We start from the raw sequence: 21334 nt of genomic DNA, 5'->3' as shown, positions 1-21334 counted from the left end.
ATGGAGTATAGGCAATAGCTCATATTAGCACAATTCATCAGCTGCTAACACTAGCACTCTGTGCTGCTAATCCAACCACTCTGTGCAGCTCAAGTATTAGTTTGCAGTGTGGCTGCTCTCACTCAGACTAGGCTAACTTGAGAGGAGTTAACTCAAGTGTAGATAACTTGAGTTAATTCTGCAGTGAAGAAATAGCCTGAGTGCCATGTTGCTAAATAATTTCTACTTCTCTTGCATCACAAGCACTCAGAATCAAGTACAGAGGCAGGTTAGAAAATGTTTTAACTATAGGCTAAAAAAACAATGAGGAGTCCGGTGGCACCTTAAAGACTAACAGATATATCTGGGCATAAGCTTTCGTGGGTAAAAAACCCATTTCTTCAGATGCATGGAGTGAAAATTACAGATACAGGCATAAATATATATTGGCACATGAAGAGAAGGGAGTTACCTTACAAGTGGAGAACCAATGTTGAAGGCCAATATAGTCAGGGTGAATGTAGTCCACTATAGGCTGTGACCCCAGTGACATTATAGATAGCATCCTCTACTCCCATCTCTAATCTCTTTCCTTTCTGAATGGGTTTATTTGCTACCGTTGCTCTCAAGGGAGACAGTATACTATCAGGAGGCCCTCACAACAGAAACCATTCCAAATCAGAATGCTGTGGCCCTACTACATGTACTCAGTGGAAAGGGAAAGGAGGCAATGATGCTGTTAAGCACCAGGGAAATAAGTGTTCACAACATTACTCCTCTCCTTTCTTACTGATTAGAGAGCTTTCCCTGTATCTGAATAACTTAAACATATGAGAGGGAAGCAGCAGGAGGAGGGAAGCTCAAGTAAGGGAAACATCAAAGCCAACTTAGAATTTAGAGAAAACTTATTAGAAAAAAGGCTCGGCACTCACTTTGATCAGAAACTACCTATGTAGGAGCGCAGGCACTGAGGCCTTATGAACAGTCCTCTCCTCATTTCTCCAATCCCCAAGCTTAGACTCCGATAGTCAGTGCTATGGACAGGCAGCAAATCCTGAACCGTTTATTACACAACGTGTTCTTATCTCCTTATTCCAGGAGGTAAATTGGAGCACTGTCTCACCTCAGTCAGTAGCTTCAGAATGTGACCACTGGTTGGCTGTGTCAAAAGGAATGGAAGAGCTGGATTTGGCTGGTGCATAAACAATGGGAGAAGGAGGCAACAATGGCTGGGGTTTGGTGGGAGGGGCAGCTTCTCTAAGTGACTGTAGAGTATTCCGACGTCATTGCAGTTTGTACATCTTCCCAGATTCTTACTCTGAGCTGGCTACAGTGCTTGGCAGTAGCACATCATAATTTCACCTGTGGGTGTCAATGTAATGCACTACTTCAGTACATGTGATCATGTTTCCTTCTAGTAACAGCCTATTTACTCCCAGCTAACAGTTACTCAGTTTCATAAGGCTATGAATCAGGCCCCAGGTGCGGGTGGTACCAGGTTTGATCCCCAGGGAGGACCATGCTCTTTCTCTGTATGTGGTTGTGGTTTATTATATTAGCTATTCCAGTCATTGAAGCTGAGTCTGAAAACACTCAAGGCACCACCATCATCATCATCTTTACCCTCATTATAAGGAAAACAGGGCCAAGACACTGGGGGAAAAGGACACTATGGTAGATAGCCCTGATGTATAGAATCCTAGAAGTTAGACATGGTGAAGACTCATTTATCTTACTCAACTAGCCAATGCAGGATTGTTCCTTAGAGTTCATTTAGTACGGTTTCATTCAGTCTAGTTTTCAATGGCCCTTGTAATAAGGCTTCTACCCAATTCCTTTGGAAGACTCTTCCACAGCCAGATACATCTCTTGGGAAAAAGCAACAGAGGGTCCTGTGGCACCTTTAAGACTAACAGAAGTATTGGGAGCATAAGCTTTCGTGGGTAAGAACCTCACTGCTTCAGATGCAAGAAGTGAGGTTCTTACCCACGAAAGCTTATGCTCCCAATACTTCTGTTAGTCTTAAAGGTGCCACAGGACCCTCTGTTGCTTTTTACAGATTCAGACTAACACGGCTACCCCTCTGATCTCTTGGGAAGTGTTTCATGATATTCACCACTTAAAATATTCCCCCTTCTTTCTTGGCTGTATATTCTTCAAATATCCATAGACTGTTATCAAGTCCCCACCATGTATTAGTCATCACTTAACCAAACTGCACTTATTTAGTAGGTCTTTCAAACTTTTCTTGTAAATCAGTCCCTCCAGCCTCTCATCCCTCCGAAGTGCCAATATCTTTTTGGTAACAAAGTATCCCCCCTTTTATGTATATAAGCACTGCAGCATTCTTTCATAAAGGTCTAGAAACCTGACATCTCACAATAATGCAGCTTCAACATGATGTTAGGCACTGAATGTAGAGTAGCACAGATTTTTTTGTCTGTCTATTTTAAAGGCAGAATGGATCAGAACGGATTGGGTGTGGTAGACGCAGAGCTATACAGGTAGGGAGGCCTATCTCCTTGCTTCAGGATGCCTCTCAAACCCAAAATTGTACTTATTTTGCTTGCTACCATATTGCATTGCAAATTCACACGCAATTTGCTGTCCAGCAATCCTCCTCAGTCTCTTTCAAATGTTGTCTCCCCAGGTTTCTCCCTCACAACAATTATCTGTGTTTGGGATTAATTTCCCCCAGATGTATTAACATGTCACAACAAGCAAACCTCTCAGTCTGGTCTCCCTCACAGACAGGCAATTTAGTTTGCTCAGCTGCTAGCATTTCCCACATGTCAGCTAGCGAACATTTGAGGCCCTTTGAAACAGACATAGGCCCGAATCCCAGTTCTGGAAATAGACCCAAATGCGCTGTGTCTGAGGTTCTTCACTTTTAGAAGCATGTCAAGCCCATTTCAACTGATGTAGGTTATTAAAAGGATTCAATGTCTCCTGCTTACTCTTCACTCCGGCGTGATCTGGGATTAATGTATGAGACAGGGCAGCTGAGTGTTTTTTTCATGAGTTTCTACTAGTTACTTCCTTAAGCCCCATCACAGAGCACAACACACTATCAAACAGCTAAATTGAGCAAGGTATAGGTGAGCCCAAAGGTAACCAAGATGCCTAGGGCCCTTCAGATCAGCATTTGTTAGCATGGGGAGGCGGTGAGCTGGTAAAGATGGAGGCTGAACTCTCCAGCCTCTAGAAAAGGGACTTATTCACGGGCAAGGCTGGGGTGCTATGGCAGCAGAGAAAACACAGAGCAAGTACCTGCCCCATTCTGTAGAGTAAAGCTTTTCAGTGAGAAATACAAAACTGAATTATTATTTAATGGTCAAATTACGATTGCTCCTGTGTGAATGCACTGGGAACGGGAGGTGACAAAAAGGTTAGAATGAGCCCTGCCTTCCCTAGTGCATCTGTAAAGGAGGTAGTCATAAGAAGACCATTTGCACTCCCTAAGCACAAGGGGTCAAGCAGAGATGCCACATAACTGTTGATAGTTGGGGGGAAGGGGCGGGCACAATTTAAAGGTTTTGGTGGTATGCAGCGGGGTTCAGGGCAGGGCAAATAAACCCTAGCAGAAATCTGAGGGGCGGGGCACATGGCGCCAGGTGACCCTCCGCATAGTCAAGGATATGTTAGCACTGCTAGCAGCACTGCGCACCCTAAGGAGTATGTCTGGATGGGCTGGGTCATGATCAAGCCCTGCTCCCTGGAATACCAGCTAATGCTTGGAGGACAATGCCAGGGGATTGCTAATGATGTAACAAAGACTGCTACTGACTGAGTTTCCGCCCTCCACATGCCAAGTATTATGCCTATCAGAGGCATAATGTCTCCCTCCAGCCACTGCCCCCTGAGAGCAGCATCCGTAGTACCCAAGCAAGCATTCCACTGGCTTTTTGAGTCATAATTTGGCTTTAACATAGTTAGTGCACACAGTATATATATAAATCGAGGCATCTGGCCTTTCCTGTTTTAAAAATGTAAGAGAGAACAAGCTATTCTTCAGAATTTTTAAGCAATATTTTTGAGTGTTTTACTACACATTCATCTCCCGTCTGCATGTATGATACTCATGCCACTCCTGATATCAGTGCTTCTCACTGTGAGTCCTGACCCTCTCTCAGATGTGACATTGACAATATGTGATGTGTGGTTAGAAACTGATTATGCAAGACAGAGATATGAGTATGTTCAGTTAAAAACAAACCAACCCCGAGAGAAGCACAGAAGTCTGACCAGATACCTGACCACAAAACTAAGATGGAAAGATACACAGAATTCTGAAAGCAGCACCATAAAAAGTTACAAGAGACAGAGAAATCTGAACAGAACACAAAACTGGGATGGGAGGTAGGGAGGCTTGATCAGAATGGCACTGGGATCCAACCCGAGCAGGATAAAACGATCATGTGAGGCACAAAAACCTGTGCATTGAAGCAGGAAGCTACAAGTGAGAATCAAGTCAATTTCACTAGAACAGTAAAAAAAAAAAAAAAAAAAAAACTGTATTAAGAGGAACAGAGATCTGCCCATTACAGTTTAAAACTATAAGATTATGCCCTCCAGGGCAGCAGGTAAGAGATCATTTCAAAACACTGTCAAACTACAAGAAGCAGAAAACCCACTGAGAACATCAGGAAGCTTCACTGAGAAGCACATAGTCCAACCAAGCTTCTGCAAAACTACAGTGACACACAGAGACCCAACCTGAATTATACAGAACTACAAGAATCATTGAGACTTGACAAGAGCAGCTCAAAACTTTAATGAGCTGCAGGGAAACTAAACTGCATTGCATGGAACTGCAACAAGAAATAATATGCACTGATCGCATCAGACTCGTAGCTCTACAAAAGACAAAGAAATCTAATAAAAAACAGGGCAAAACTCCACTGAGAGACATGAAGATACCACATTAAACTTGAGTAATAGGCAGGGGGCTCCTAAACAGAGCAGTGCACAACTAGAAGATGCACAGAGGTCAAACCACTGCTGAACTACAACATGAGGCCAATACTTACCAACTTTTTTACTGGTATGTTTTTTACCACTTACTTCCCAGGTAAATGTGTAATGTAAAATTTAGCTCGTGTTCACCAGCAATGGCCAGGTGTTAAGGTTTTCGGGTGTTTTTTGTTTTTTGTTTCCTTTTTGCTGAAACAAGAAGTCTTTTGTAGGACATAAAATTTACTTACAGTGGTTTCCAAATGGTGTCACTCTTCAGGTAAATCACTCCAAGCCTTGGCCCTAGTGCAGACATTCATTGGGGCAGGGGACAGAGAGAGGCTGTGTCTGTACTGGAAAGAAACAAAAGGAAAGGAGACGGGGGAATTGTTAATAATTTATCAAGAGTGAGAGAATTTGCTGCAAGGTTAATCAGTATTCTCCACATCTATATGGCAGAGTGAGGCCTAGCAGGGCAAAATTCTGTCCTCTGTTACATCTGGGCAACCCCAGCTATAAATGAGGATAGATTCCAGTCCCTCGTCTCCATGACCTAACCATCCAAATTATTTTGGGTAGGTAAGATAGGGGGAATGAAGCAGCAAACTGCCACACAACAGAATTCCTTCCTGGTCTTGCAGGTTGCCTGCTATGACTGCAGCTGCACTGAGCAATAGCAGGTGCCATAGTGTAGAAAAGGCACCAGAATTTTTCCCATCGTGTCATCTAACCCTGCTCAGAGGAGAAGACAGAAAGAGCTGCCTCTAAGCTAAAATACAGGTAAAGGAAGGAAAAGGACCTGTCTTTCTCCTTCTGCTTTCTTTGTATCACAGAAACAGTGGCTAAAATAAAAGTGTATCAGTCCAAAGGCAGAAACTCCACCTACTTCCTCATTTGGACACCAGTGGGTGCTACTTTAGTGACAAAAACCAACCAGGGAGATAATTTATTCTCAGTCTTTCAGCTAACATCAAACCTTAGTAGCAATTTTATGTCTGAAATGTCTTCTCTGGAGGCCATATCCTGCCCAGAGGAGGGGGTAAACTCAATGGTCTAATACAGAATGGGCCCCGAAAAAACCCTTCAGAACCAAGCATCCTTGATATTTGGTAGAAGGGGGAATTCAGCATCCAGACCTGACTTTTCAAATGATTCCTGCTTTTATAACTGGCTAAACCAAATCTCTGGATTGGAACTCTACAAAACGTTGGGATTTTTTAAATCTTTTGCAATTGAATCCATCACTAGACTAATAGGACTTCTCTTTCTCTAACTATTATAATCCTTTGGTAGTTGGCTGTGGAGGATGGAAGTGTATCTTAAACCAACATGCAGATGACAAGCTAAATCCTGCTCACTTTACTCATGCAAGTAGCTCCATGGACATCAGTGTCTCCAATCCTGCCCACACTGAAGCCAATGGTGCTACTCACATGAATACAGGATTTTCAGTAGGATAAGTGAAGAAAAATGAATATTTGCTTTATCAACAAGATCAAACAAACCCACAGGTGAACAAAATGATACAAAGTGTCACTGTTATTTCACAGGTAATTAACATTACTGTGCAGGTCAGAATGTATGCTAGGAAATTCATCAGAGTGGTAATATTCAAAACCACTAATCAATATAGCAGACACATTGGAATGAGTGCCTACCAACACAATTAAGTATTCTCTCAGTGCATTTTAGATGACACTATAATACTGCATTTCATGAAGTAGACTTTCAAGATCAGTTTAATGTGCACCTTTTGTAATAATGATGGCTAATGGCAAGCTGGATCTGTATAAACAGACACACGATGCACCACTTGGCAGTTGCTCTTCGCAGGGGCTCAAGCACACATTTTCTCTGAGGTTCCAGTTTTTGTAGGCACATACCCCTCCCTAAAGTTTGTTTTGAATTTCATATTTAAACAAATTTGAAAGATCAATACAAAACTTATTCAGAACCACCGAGTTTCACTTGTATTTGGAGTCAGCTCCTGATTTGCTTGAAGGGTTCACAAACCAGAGTCAACATCAAGGGTTGAATATCAAGAGTGTAATGATGCCCAATATGTGCATAGTTTTAGATTTCATTGCTAACATTTAGCATAAGATTTCCTTTCAATCCTTCTCCCTGCTTACCTTGTTTTCCATACACCCATTATCTCCCTTTCTATTAATTTTGACCTTGCTTCCTATGTACATTTCATCCATGTCATTCTGTCTTTTATTCTGTCCCTCTCCCCACCTTTCTATAGTCCAAATACTGAAGTCCTTACAGGGGATCCAATCCTACAGTTTATCTGCATGTTTAACTCCCACAGTAGATTTTCAGGCAGAAAGACCAAAGGATCAGGCCCCCAGTCCTTCTTCAGCCAGACAAAACGTCTATTGACTAGAAGTTTCACATAAGTCAAGACTAAGGAGGGACAGAGTTAGCCATATGTATTTTGTTACACCTCTTTCTTTCTACAAAAAGAACAGGAGTACTTGTGGCACACAAGTACTCCTGCTCTTTTTGCGGATACAGCCTAACACGGCTGCTACTCTGAAACCTCTTTCTTTCTGTGTCATTTGTTGTGCCTATGGTGTTTGGGACTCTAAACTAACAGATCCTTGGTTCTATTGGTGTGGCCAACACTCACTCTGTGGTTCATAACTAAGTGTGGCAGGAAGAAAGGATGTTGGGGATGGGCTGTTCACAATCACACATGGGAATCAGGTATTGAACTCCCATTGAAAGTCAACTGGATTTAGGAGCCTTACTCCCCCTTAGGTACTTTTGAAAAACCCACTCTGGGTGAAGAGCATGAAGAAAATTGTAAGTCCCAGAAAACTTAGCCAGCTTCATTGTTTCTTTCTTCAGAGCTTCTTGTATGGCCTGAACAGCTTGGCTGTTTTCATTTAATATTAAAAACATACTATAGTGGGATACATGACACAGATGATTTTATTTAAAATACAAAATCAATGAAACTGAAGGTTGATCAGACCGGGGGAATGGGGGAAGACACAGTGGGGAAAGCAGCATCCAGAAACACTCTAGGAAAGGGGTCTTGAGCCAGATGGGAAGGCTAACAGATGACATGGATTTTGGAGCATGAGAACATTAGGCAAAAAATAAAACATCTTTCACAAATAACAGTAAGGAAGCAGGGGACTGGCTGTCAGGATTCCTAGGTTCTCTCTGTGATTCTGCCACTGACTCACTGTGTGAGTTTTGGAAAGTCACATAGCCCCTCTGCACCTTGGTTCCTTCTGCTATAAAACAAGAATATTAACATCTACTCCACAGGGTTGCTGCGAGGCTTAATTAAGATTTTGAAGACACTGAGTTTCTTCCATGAATGCACGATGGAAGTACGAAGTATTAGTTAAAAACTTTCCATTAATGTTACTAACTTGGGTATTTTATATATATTTACATGTATTCCAACCCACCCAAGTCTTAGTTAGTATTTTAGAAGGAGGAAGACATATTAATCATTTCATTATTTGTATTAAAGAAGGTTCATTTATGATAGCAGTGAGGTACTTCAGATTGTGATTTAAGAGGTGCACTTTAGGTGAATTTCTGTGTTGGCTTCAGTAGAGTTGCAAGGGGCATAAAGTCAGCACAAAATGTGGTCCTTTATAATAGTGCTGATGATTAATGGGCTTCCTTACCATAACTCCACATCCTGATGCTCTAATCCTCCTCTTTCCCCTTCAGTAATTTGTGTCTTCACCCTTCTTTATTTGTTTGCTACCTTACTTGAGCTGTTCATTAATCAGCACCATTGATCAGAAATGATCCGTCAAAGCCTATTATTTAAATTTCACATAAGCATATGGTGTTCCTACTCTGCTCCTACACAGTACACACAAGCAAACTAATCTAGATTTATCCACTTTCTTGTGGTTTCCTTTCTTGTTAACTTAAATAACAGCATACATAAGCTTCCTGCCAGTTCTTGGACCTGAACTTGGTTGTTTCCAGGGGTTGTTTCTTGCAGGACCCCTCTTTCTCTGTCCCTAACTCTAGTTCCTTTTGCCTCAGACACTCTCCGATTCCTTTTCTACTCCCTGTTTGGAGCTAAGAGGACTCACATGATCTAGATGCCATGGTCAGTCAGCAAAACAGCTCTGCATTTCTGTGCAGGGATTCAGCACCTGCTGTTCAGATCTGGAGTTATTCTCTCTCAGTGATACATGGTCAAATGGGCTCAATTTTGTAGTCAAAAGCTGATTTTTGAGATTGCCAGTGCTGCAAACCTGCCCTGGGATCTGCAAATCTTGGTTTCTTTCTGCCTCTTATATCATCCCCAGCAAACTGGTTTGTTGATGATGTGTGCGGCAACAAATAATCCCACTTGCTGTCCTCATGTGGTATTGGTTCTGCAGGACTAAATGGCAGTAAGAACTTGTTTATGTCATTAAAAGGAGCAGATGTGATTCTGAACACTCATAAGGTAGATCTCTTGAATAAGAAGGGATCATTTTTACAGCCACTTTCCTCATCAGAGAGATATTTTAAATCTGGGTTGTCCATGCCAGGTATAGTTTTGGTCTTTGTCATTATTACTTTTTGGAACTGAAGACAACCAGAAACATATTTGGGTGAAATTCTTCAAGCAACTGCAAGGAGATGGTGCCATCCAGCATATCAGGTTCAAGAGTTGTCTAGTGGCACAAATGAACGATTCTAGGTGCACTTTACTGATCCTTTGTAACAGGATGATATGCATGCTGACTAATATGTACTGCAGACATCAGTGTAGAAGCTGGGCTCTCCTCCTAGCAGTCAGCAGATAATCAGCAGTGCTGCTTTACACCCAGGAGGGAGAGGAAGACAGAATTCTGTGTCTGTGTGTGTACATAAGAACATAAGAATGGCCATACTGGGTCAGACCAAAGGCCCATCCAGCCCAGTATCCTGTCTGCTGACAGTGGCCAATGCCAGATGTCCCAGAGGGAGTGAACCTAACAGGTAATGATCAAGTGATCTCTCTCCTGCCATCCATCTCCACCCTCTGACAAACAGAGGCTAGGGACACCATTCCTTACCCATCCTGGCTAATAGCCATTAATGGACTTAACCTCCATGAATTTATCTAGTTCTCTTTTAAACTCTGTTATAGTCCTAACCTTCACAACCTCCTCAGGCAAGGAGTTCCACAGGTTGACTGTGAGCTGTGTGAAGAGGAATGTCCTTTAATTTGTTTTAAACCTGCTGCCCATTAATTTCATTTGGTGGCCCCTAGTTCTTATATTATGGGAACAAGTAAATAACTTTTCCTTATTCACTTTCTCCACACCACTCATGATTTTATATACCTTTATCATATTCCCCCTTAGTCTCCTCTTTTCCAAGCTGAAAAGTCCTAGGCTCTTTAATCTCTCCTCATATGGGACCTGTTCCAAACCCCTAATCATTTTAGTTGCCCTTCTCTGAACCTTTTCTAATGCCGGTATATCTTTTTTGAGATGAGGACACCACATCTGTATGCAGTATTCGAGATGTGGGCGTACCATGGATTTATATAAGGGCAATAAGATAGTCTCCATCTTATTCTCTATCCCTTTTTGAATGATTCCTAACATCGTGTTTGCTTTTTTGACTGCCGCTGCACACTGCGTGGATGTCTTCAGAGAACTACCCACGATGACTCCAAGATCTCTTTCCTGATTAGTTGTAGTTAAATTAGCCCCCATCACTTTGTATGTATAGTTGGGGTTATTTTTTCAATGTGCATTACTTTACATTTATCCACATTAAATTTCATTTGCCATTTTGTTGCCCAATCACTTAGTTTTGTGAGATCTTTTTGAAGTTCTTCACAGTCTGCTTTGGTCTTAACTATCTTGAGCAGTTTAGTATCGTCTACAAACTTTGCCACCTCACTGTTTACCCCTTTCTCCAGATCATTTATGAATAAGTTGAATAGGATTGGTCCTAGGACTGACCCTTGGGGAACACCACTAGTTACCGCTCACCTTTCTGAAAATTTACCATTCATTCCTACCCTTTGTTCCCTGTCTTTTAACCAGTTCTCAATCCATGAAAGGATCTTCCCTCTTATCCCATGACAACTTAATTTACGTAAGAGCCTTTGGTGAGGGACCTTGTCAAAGGCTTTCTGGAAATCTAAGTACATTATGTCCACTGGATCCCCTTGTCCACACGTTTGTTGATCCCTTCAAAGAATGTCTAATAGATTAGTAAGACATGATTTCTCTTTACAGAAACCATGTTGACTTTTGCCCAACAATTTATGTTCTTCTATGTGTGACAATTTTGTTCTTTACTATTGTTTCAACTAATTTGCCCGGTACTGACGTTAGACTTACCAGTCTGTAATTGGCGGGATCACCTCTAGAGCCCTTTTTAAATATTGGCGTTATATTAGCTATCTTCCAGTTATTGGGTACAGAAGCTGATTTAAAGGACAGGTTACAACCCATAGTTAATAGTTCCGCAATTTTACATTTGAGTTCTTTCAGAACTTTTGGGTGAATGCCATCTGGTCCCGGTGACTTGTTACTGTTAAGTTTATCAATTAATTCCAAAACCTCCTCTAGTGACACTTCAATCTGTGACAATTCCTCAGATCTTCATCAACAAAGGATGGCTCAGGTTTGGGAATCTCCCTAACACCCTCAGCCGTGAAGACTGAAGCAAAGAATTCATTTAGTTTCTCTGCAATGACTTTATCATCTTTAAGCGCTCCTTTTGTATCTCGATCGTCCAGGGGCCTCACTGGTTGTTTAGCAGGCTTCCTGCTTCTGATGTACTTAAAAAACATTTTGTTATTACCTTTTGAGTATTTGGCTAGCTGTTCTTTAAACTCCTTGTTGGCTTTTCTTATTACATTTTTACACTTAATTTGGCAGTGTTTATGCTCCTTTCTATGTACCTCACTAGGATTTGACTTCCACTTTTTAAAAGATGCCTTTTTATCTCTCACTGCTTCTTTTACACGGTTGTTAAGCCACGGTGGCTCTTTTTTAAAACTACTGCACACAGTGCACCTGTACAACAGAGGGCACAACTTGCACCTTGCACCTGTACAACAGAGGGCACAACTTGCACCTTGCACCTGTACAACAGAGGGCACAACTTGCACCTTGCACCTGTACAACAGAGGGCACAACTTGCATCTCAGAAAACATGAAATCTCAGGAGCACAGGGCACCCTGTAAGAAGATCAGAGTGTGGTTTGTTCAGAGCAGATAGAGCTTTAATAAATAACACCACTGAAGGGAAACTTGCCTTTCCCCTGCCCTGCTAGGAGCATTGTGTATCCATTTCAGACATGTGGTCCTGAAACTCAGACAATCATTCCTCTATGGATTGGATATTTGTAGATAAAGCATTTAAATGAGATGCACTGGGATGCTGCTCTAGTCTGGTAAAGGCCAGTTTCTCATAAATACATCTTTGTAAAAAGTACTGAGAGAAATACTTTCCCTTGAATCCCCAGGGTTCCTATCAAAATCTGGAACAGCAATTCATGTTTATAGTAAAGGCTGCATCATGTTCCCAGTATTTGTCATACAAAATCTCTATTACTTATCTGTATCTATTTCTCTCTTTCCCTAGCCCTCCCCCCCACTTTTTTTATCTGACAGTGTAACATTTCACCATGCTTAAGCCTCAATTCTTTGCTTAAGCTGGAATTTGGCATTTAAAAAATGTCCAGACCCCATCATAATACATTGAATTGTCAGTTCCTGGAGAACTAGCAGGCTGGAGAGGAGGATTTATCAAGGGGCTCTTGTGAATTTTTGTGCTCCTCTGTCACTGATTGGATTGACTCTTAAGTAATGTTCACGGTCAGTATCTGATATTCCTTTCCCTTTTGCAATGAGAGTTCCCAGTTCAAAGTCTCCCCTGTCTCAGAACAAAAGAACAAGCCTAAAGAACAAGCCCCTTCCCGCCAAAATCCCACAGAGTATAAGTGATCCCTTCTGCCATAATGTGCTGCTCTTCGTTGTGTCAGCCCAAACACCACTGGCCCAACACTGTGCTAGCAGACACTGGAGAGGTTGGTTTTCATTTAAGATATAAAACAGAAGACCTGGCTATTTGCTGTTAAGAAAGATCTCATCAAGTCCAGATTTATGCACACGCATAGATAAAAAAAATGCTCTCACACTCACACAAACATAGTATAGCTAATATATAATGTATATATTTTTCTTTACTACATTTTTGAAATATCTTATTCAAATTTTAAAAATACATTATATCACATCTAATTCTGCCTGTCTACATTCTTATAAAGTGTCCATCATTATTGTATTTGAGTGCCTCACAAAATTACAAAGTGGGTAAACATTTCCTATCACACTATAGAAGTCAGACATGAGTAAGTGAGACAAATATTTGAGGCCTGATTCTGGTTTCACTTGTGCAGATGGAAATAAGGAAGAACTCTCCTGTGGTGAATGGAGTTACACCTGCATTCGGCCTCTGGGGTAGGGACTGTTTCATACCTGCATTAGTACAGCACTCATCACAGTAGAGCACTAATCCTGACTAGGGACTCTGGGTGCTGTCCTAAGATATAGATGTACTACTTCTACGACTAAAACCAGTGTGAGCTCAGAAACAGGCCCATACATGTATGTGCCGAGAGTACAACACTAAGACACAGCCTTGTACTACTACAGGTTACAATGAATCAGATGTATGAGTTAGGAGTTCAAAAAAGGAGAACAAGGTCATAGATACAGGAAGAATTAAAGAAGAGAACAAGCTGCCTTTCAGAAGTTTTTTGAAGCCACAAGCAGCAGCAGTCATCGAAGATGGCCAATGCAGCATGAGGGCAGCTGCTTAGTCACCAAGAAAAACATTTGGACAGAATTACTTTGTCGTGCAATTTCAGTCAGCAAAGAATAAAAGTGAGTCCATTCCCAGAAAACATGATTATCACCAACACCCCTGCCACTGAAATTTGAGTTGCCATCACTGCACCCACTAGGGACCAAGAAATTGACTAGGAATTAACAGTGTAACAGTAATGTATCCATCCCCTCCACTGCTTTGGCTAGTTATGACAGATGAGCTTCATGAACATTTCATTGCCAAGGAACCCTGTCAAAATATTGGTGATTTCTCCAAATCTGTTCAACATCATGGAGATGTCAAACGAAGTCTGAAAGGACATTATTTTTGAGGCAGAACAAAAACAATGCAAGCATCAGAGAGAATGGCTGGTCTATTCTTCACAAACTGGTTCAGTTTATTGCTATGCTTGCAAACTTTTCAGCACCTCTCCAAAACAACAGGCTCTTAGCTCCACAGGTGTCAATAAATGGAAGAATTTCTCAAAGAGGAAAAGATCTCCATTTCTCATAGATAAGAGGGTTGCAAACTGACAATCGATTCTCACTTGTCTATGTACATTGACTAGTATAACGTAACAATAAATAATGCATCTCCTGGCAACTATCCTGGAGAGAATGGTCAGAAGTGTACAACACTTAATGTAGTATGGTTTGGTCCTTTTTGGTGGCCACAAGATCCTTGGTTCTCACTCTTTCATGGTTATTTGCAACCAGCAGCCTGGATTCATCCCTTCCTGGCTAATTAAAAGCAACTGGATGCTAACTGATCCATTCCTGTGGTTCACCTTACAGTAAAGATGCTGTAAGTATGTGCAGTAACTTTGCAATATATGTTACAATCATCCCCGGTGTAGTTCCACTGATGTGACTGGAGTTATACCAGGTATGAATCAACTTGTCACAGATATGCAGAGAACAAAAAGAAGCAAAAGAAATTTTGGATTCATCATGTATTTTCATCTGCTCCTCCATTTCTAACATACCAATCACCAAAATGTATTAAAATTGGCAAATGCAAGAATTAAAAATATCTCAGCATCATCTTGGTAGAATTATTTTCCTCCCTCAGCAAGATTTTAGCAGGTGACTTTATTTGGAGAGAGATGTCTTTTAGGAAGAAGAAAACTTGCTAGTTAATATGAGAATGTGATGGTCTGCACTATTACGGTCACCAATTTTACAAGACTATGATAAATTTTGTACAAAGCATGCCTTGTGATGTATCATTTGAAAATTCATAATCTGCTGAACATTAATGTCCGGGTAAAACTATGTATCAACATTGAATGTAAAGTTATAAGTTTCTACTGTATAACATTTCTATCACACGCTCAAAGTTTAAGAAAAGCAGACCCAAACCAATTTCTCAAGAACAAAGGACAGACTAACACCCAGCCAGGTGTTAAAGTTCTATTACATGCTTTAGCAGCCATTCTCCAGCAATAGGAAGGTGTAAACAAGAAATTTACATTTCTTCTCAGGGACGGTTCAACCCTCACCTTCACAAGAGACTACTTGTTGCCTGCACCCCAGCTGGGGGTAATCCTCAAAGAGGGGTGGATGGTATAAGAGAGAGAGAGACAGTGGTTTCCACTTCACCTCTCTCCTCCTTCATCTCTGCTCAGGACATCAATGACTCACAAAGAACTGAACTAAGCGACGTGTCCAAGGTTGAAAGGAGACCCAGCGTGTGAAATTTATCAGAGTGTATGGTAAGGCAAAACCTTTTGCTTTTAAGTTCACTTAACTTGTTGAAGTTAGGTATTAGCTTGCATTTGACACTTTTATTTTCTTTTTGCAACCAATCCTGACTTTTATGCATCATCACTTGTAATCACTTAAAATCTATCTTTCTGTAGTTAATAAATGTATATTATTGTTTTATCTTAATGTGTTTGGATTAGAGTGCGTGGGAAACTCCATTTGGGATAACAAGGCTGGGGCATATATCATTTTCCTTTGATGAAATGATGGACTTTCTATGAGCTTGCATTGTTCAGTAATGGGCTGGACAGTTTAAGACACACATTTCAGGGGAACAAGGCTGCGACTACAGAGTTGTTGGTATTGCCCTGTATGTAATTCATGAATGGCTGGCCATAGCATTCATGTATTCAGCTGAGAGTGATTTTACATGCTAGGGCTATGTATGAACTGGCCAGAAGTTGCTGTTTATAGAGAAAAGCAGTGTAAAAGGCACCCCAGGCTAGAGAATTGAGGGGACACAACTATTCAACAGTCCAGATTGTACCCTGGGGAATGTCATAGGGGGGCCTATTTGAAAATGTGTGTTTGGCATTGTGTTCTAAGGGTATGTCTTCACTACCTGTCATATCGGCGGGTAGCAATCAATTTATCCGGGATCAATATATCGCATCTTGTTAAGACGCGATATATCGATCCCCGAACGTGCTCACCGTCGACTCCGGAACTCCACCAGGGCGAGCGGCGGTAGCGCAGTTGACGGGGGAGCTGCAGCCGTCGATCCCACGCCGTCTGAACCCCAGGTAATTTGATCCAAGATACTTCGACTTCAGATACACTATTCGCGTAGCTGAAGTTGCGTATCTTGGATCGATCCCCCCTCCAGTGTAGACCAGCCCTAAGAGAGGCAAGACATAAGCTCTCCCTGACCTTGTAGGGTAAGGAGTTCATAACCAAACATCTTTCACTGAGAATGTCTCATCCCCAGCTCCTGAGATTCTCACCATGCTAAAAACGCTAAGTTTCACATGATGTTATCAGCAACAGCATCCCAATTCTCTTGCAAGTCAACAGTTATAGAATCAGTAACCAACCCAGTGAAAAGACTAGGTAAAAAGAACCAGCAACATACTTTTCCAGATGTTTATATGGCTCTTCCTGTATACTTGATGATTCCAGACTCAAATTACACAACTGAATGCTCATTTAATTAATGTCGAAAAGGATTAAAGAAAAATATACAGGATCCACAGTGAGAGAGGGAAACTCTGAGCTTTGGTTTCATTATCCATTGAGTGATAACTGACTGCGGTCTTGGAGTTTGAAGATTTGATCAAAGAGATTGCGTCCTGAAAAACAAGGAGAAAGCCACCGTAGACTTCCTGTTTCACACTTCAGTGACAAAACACTAAGCTAAAAAGTTTTAGATGAACACGCGAATTTATTCCAAACCATTGTTTAACCAAACTGGTCATTATGCACATTCGTGAAATATATCATTTAAAATGTCAAGTCATTGAATGAAATAGGTCCTGAGGTGTGATGTATATTTGTTATAATTATTTGATATTTTAAATAAGTTAACGTATTAACTGTCTCAACACAGGATTCCTTAAGTATGTCTAAAATGTACAGATGACAACTCAAGCTGCCATGTTAGGATCTGGCTTTCAAACACTCTGTACGTCTGGTAGGAAAGGTTGGATTCAGAATTTGAGTGCAGACCCATTTGTAATGAATTGTATGTGCTACTTTTCACTTCTCTCTTGAAAGTGTGTATAGTGTGGCTCACACAGAATGACTGCTGAATATCAGTAGCAGGTAAAGTGATCCCTGTTGCCTATGGCATAGTGCATTAGTAAGAATTAAATAATAGTAAATATTATTTTAAGTGTTCTTATTCCAGTATTTGCCAGTCTTATTCACTTGGGGTTTATTGGAGTTCAGTATTTAGCTCTCTCCTGTGCATATTAAGGGATATTTTTCCAGTTATTTCAAAAGGCTTTGAGGAAAACTGAAGGCAGTTGCCTCTCCTGTTAGATAAGCGCTGCTAATGTAGGAGTGCCTGTTTTCTGAGTACTAAAAAGACCATTTCCAACTCCTTAGTTTCTTCTCCTTTGACGGCAGAAGTTACTACGTAGAATGGTTTAGATGCGTTTTTGCTGAAATTTACAGCAGTCTTCCAGGTACTGCAGAGAGTGGCCCAGGAACACGGGCTTTGGGTGAGTAACAGCTACTGCAATCCTTTGCCTTTCCAGGAAGGTGGCATTGTAGGAAATGGGGTAAGTGTGTTGGTTTTGTGGGGCTCACAAATACTCCATTCTCGTATCAGCAAGAGGCTCTGAGGGGAATGGTGCTGGATCGGCTGTTAGGGAAGCTCATACCTTCCCTGTGCCAGCAGAAATCACTGCAGAGAATGATGTAGGTGAGTGGGGCTGTGGTGGAGCTCTCAGCTACTTTGATCCCTGCCTCTCCCAGCAGGAGGCACTATAGAGAATGATGCAGAAGTGCTGGCTGTAGGAGGCTCACAGCTATTTTAGTTCCAATCAGACTTCACAATTTGCTCTAAACTGCTTGTTGGCAGAAGTTCAAAGCTACTCCAGGTCTTAACTCTCCCGGCACATGACTATAAAAATGATGCAGAAGTGTTAACTACAGAGAAGCCAAACGTTGTTTTGGTTCCAGTCTTTCCCAGCAGAAGTAACTGAGAAATAGAGTAGGAGTGCTAGTTCTGTTCACAGCTACTTCAGTCTCACCCAGCATAGCGGAGACACTGATGGGAATGGTGTAAAGAGTGCTGACTAGGGTCCATTGTCAAAGCTCCTGCAGACTCAGCCTCTCCAGGCCAATGCCACTGACACAGATGCATCAACTCAGTGAATCTGGGAGACTTCAAGAGATCCAGAATTAGCAACAGTCTCCACTCCTGATAACCCAAGTGCTCTGCTTGAGAGGCAGAAGATAGCAGGAGAATGGCTGTACTCAGCCAGCATTGATTTCTCCAGCCTTTTGTCTGTGTCTGCTTTCTGTCTCGTTTGGAGGTGGTTACTGTTACTACAAGTAGCATGAATCATGTCTCTGTTAAAAAACAGAGCTTCACTTGTCTTACATAACCCCTGGTAACTGAATATCTAATAATAGCAAGCCATTTCCAGGTAGGGAATCTGTCTACCTACCACACACACACACACATACACACACACACACACACACACTCACTCTCTCGGGAGGGAGTAAAGGTGATTTTTTAAAATTCTGAATTACAGGAGCTGGTGACTATTGTTTTAAAATGCAGCTCATATTAAACACCTCAGGAATGTGCAACACTTCCTGCAAAAACAGAGCACCCAGAGGGAGCAACAAAAAACCCAGCCAATGCCTCTGAGCTTGAGATGAGTTTGAGCTGCAAAGTTCACGTTTGGATCCTGATCTGAAAGCCTGACTGTCTCTGCATCTGTGGTCCTTCTTTACTCTACCCAGGCAGGCAACTTTTGAAATAATTCACTACTGTATAATTCCGGGGGAGGTGAATTAAAACGGAGACTATATCACTTTGAAACAATATTAATAGCATGTTTCAGGGGTATTTCAAAAAACTAAATGCTAGAAACTCAGGAAATTCACAAGTCTTCACCAATCTTATTTCTGAACCACCCAAAACCCTCCACACACCCACATAAAATAGCAGAATAGGAGAACCTCACCAAGAGCCTGAAGTCACTGAGAGTCTTTCCACAGACTTATATACTGAGTTTTGGATCTAGCTCCGAATGACATAAGAAACTTAAATCTGCCCTTAGAAAGTATGGGTTCAACTATATGAAATGCCACCTCTCACCTACCCTCCTTTCAGCCTACTTCAGGTACACAGGGATCCCTGCTGTGTGTCAGGACAGATTTAGGGTAGATCCTTGTACCTTGGGATTTTAATGAAAAGTGAATTTCTTTAGCTTGAGAATTAAAAGATCTGCAATCTAAACTTACAACTAGGTAGGGTGGTCTTTTTGTTAAAGCCCATGATTTGGGATTTGGCACATGTATTCTTTCCCAGCTTCTGACACATGCTTAAGTTGCTTAAAGGCAACAGAGGTATTGGAGCATAAGCTTTCGTGGGTGAATGCCCACTTCATCAGACGCAAGTAATGGAAATTTCCAGAGGCAGGTATATATCAGTGTGGAGATAACGAGGTTAGTTCAATCAGGGAGGGTGAGGTGCTCTGCTAACAGTTGAGGTGTGAACACCAAGGGAGGAGAAACTGCTTCTGTAGTTGGATAGCCATTCACAGTCTTTGTTTAATCCTGATCTGATGGTGTCACACCCTGCCTCAGTTTCCCCACATGCAAAATTGGGCTATTAAGACAAACCCCATTCCTAGAGTACTCTGAGACTCAATTAATTAATGTTTGTTCAGCACCTTTAGATCTTCAGAGTAAGGGGTCGATAGACATTCAAAGTATTATTGTAACTCAAAAGTAGCTATCAAAAAGGCAGTGGACAATTATCGAGTGAGAATGAGATCTCACAGACATTATGAATGTTCGGACTAAAACTAAAAAAACTCTATTGCCATTTTATGTTCTGCAGGATATTATACCATCTGCACTTTTCCTTAATGGGACAAAACTTAGCATTTGATTTGCCATAAGGGAGCACACCATGGGGTCCATTAAATCTAGTATCCAGCCTCTGGTAGTGATAAATATCTGATATTTCAAAGGAAGCCATAAACGCAGCCATAATACACTGCACTTTGATTGTAAGCTCATTGAGGCAGGGTCTGTCTTTCTGTTCTGTGTTTGTACAGCACCTAGCACCCTGGGTCCTGGTCTGTGACTAGGGCCCCTAGGCACTATAGGAATACAAATAATACACAGTAATTAATAACACCAATAATGGCTTATTAATAACAGCCCAGACTTTGAATACTGTGTGCAGTTCTAGTCATCCCACCTCAAAAAAGACACATTAGAATTAGAAAAGGTACAGAAAACAGCAACACAAATGATTAGGCGTATGCAATAGATTCCATACAAGGAGAGATTAAAAAGTCTGGGACTGTTCAGCTTAGAAAAGAGATGACTGAGGAGAAATATGATAGAGGTTGATAAAATCATAAATCATGTAAACAAAATGCATAAAGAAATGTTATTTACTCCTTCATATAACACAAGAACCAGGGGTCACCCGATAAAATTAATAGTCAGCAGGTTTAAAACAAACAAAGGAAGCACTTCACACAACGCACAGTCAGCCTGTGGATCTCATTCCCAGGGGATGTTGTGAAGGCCAAAACTATAACTGGATTAAAAAAAGAATTAGATAAATTAATGGAGGTTAGGTCCATTAATGACTACAAGCCAAGATGGTCTGCGATGCAACCACATGCTCTGGGTATCCCTAAGCCTCTAGCTGCTGGACCAGGCAATAGGAGATGGATCACTTGATGATTGGCCTGTTCTGTTCATTCCCTTTGTAGCATCTGGCACTTGCCACTGTCAGAAGACAGGATACTGGCCTAGATGGACCACTGGGCTGACCCAGTATGGCCATTCTTATGTTCTTATTGCATAATGATGCTCACAGAGAACAAATTCCTCCTGACCTCTGCAGTTATCAGTTTTCACCCTGACATATAACATTAGTTTATCCTGCATTTCCAAAATAAACTCAGATCCTGATAATCCCAAACTGCTATATTGTAACAAATTTAAGATGGGTTTGAGCAACTAATTTTGGAAGTGGAGTTGGATCTGGACTTTCCTAAAGTTCAGGGCTGTTCAGATCTGGGCATTCAGTTTATAGTTATTCCTGCTGTGTATAGGGTTGCCAACTCTCCAGGATTGGCTTGGAGTCTCCCGGAATTGGTATCCATCTC

The 21334-nt window shown here is 41.4% G+C and overlaps 1 protein-coding gene across 8 annotated transcripts in view; it reads right to left on the bottom strand.

The window, feature by feature from the left end:
• The window catches only part of ZBTB20 (zinc finger and BTB domain containing 20), a 625639-nt gene that overhangs the window by 38034 nt on the left and 566271 nt on the right, over nucleotides 1-21334 (bottom strand). For 7 of the 8 annotated variants that reach the window (XM_054043665.1, XM_054043692.1, XM_054043674.1 and 4 more), the window contains one exon: nucleotides 5184-5285. The exons of the other annotated variant lie outside the window; for it this stretch is intronic. In XM_054043665.1, the coding sequence (XP_053899640.1) occupies nucleotides 5184-5248 (65 nt within the window). In that variant the 5' untranslated portion in view covers nucleotides 5249-5285. The remainder of the gene's footprint in view (nucleotides 1-5183; nucleotides 5286-21334) is intronic. 8 annotated transcript variants of the gene reach the window in all.

This window comes from Malaclemys terrapin, chromosome 1 (assembly GCF_027887155.1).
Source record: "Malaclemys terrapin pileata isolate rMalTer1 chromosome 1, rMalTer1.hap1, whole genome shotgun sequence".
Taxonomy (NCBI): Eukaryota; Metazoa; Chordata; order Testudines; family Emydidae; genus Malaclemys; species Malaclemys terrapin.
This window is presented reverse-complemented; position numbering and strand designations above follow the sequence as displayed.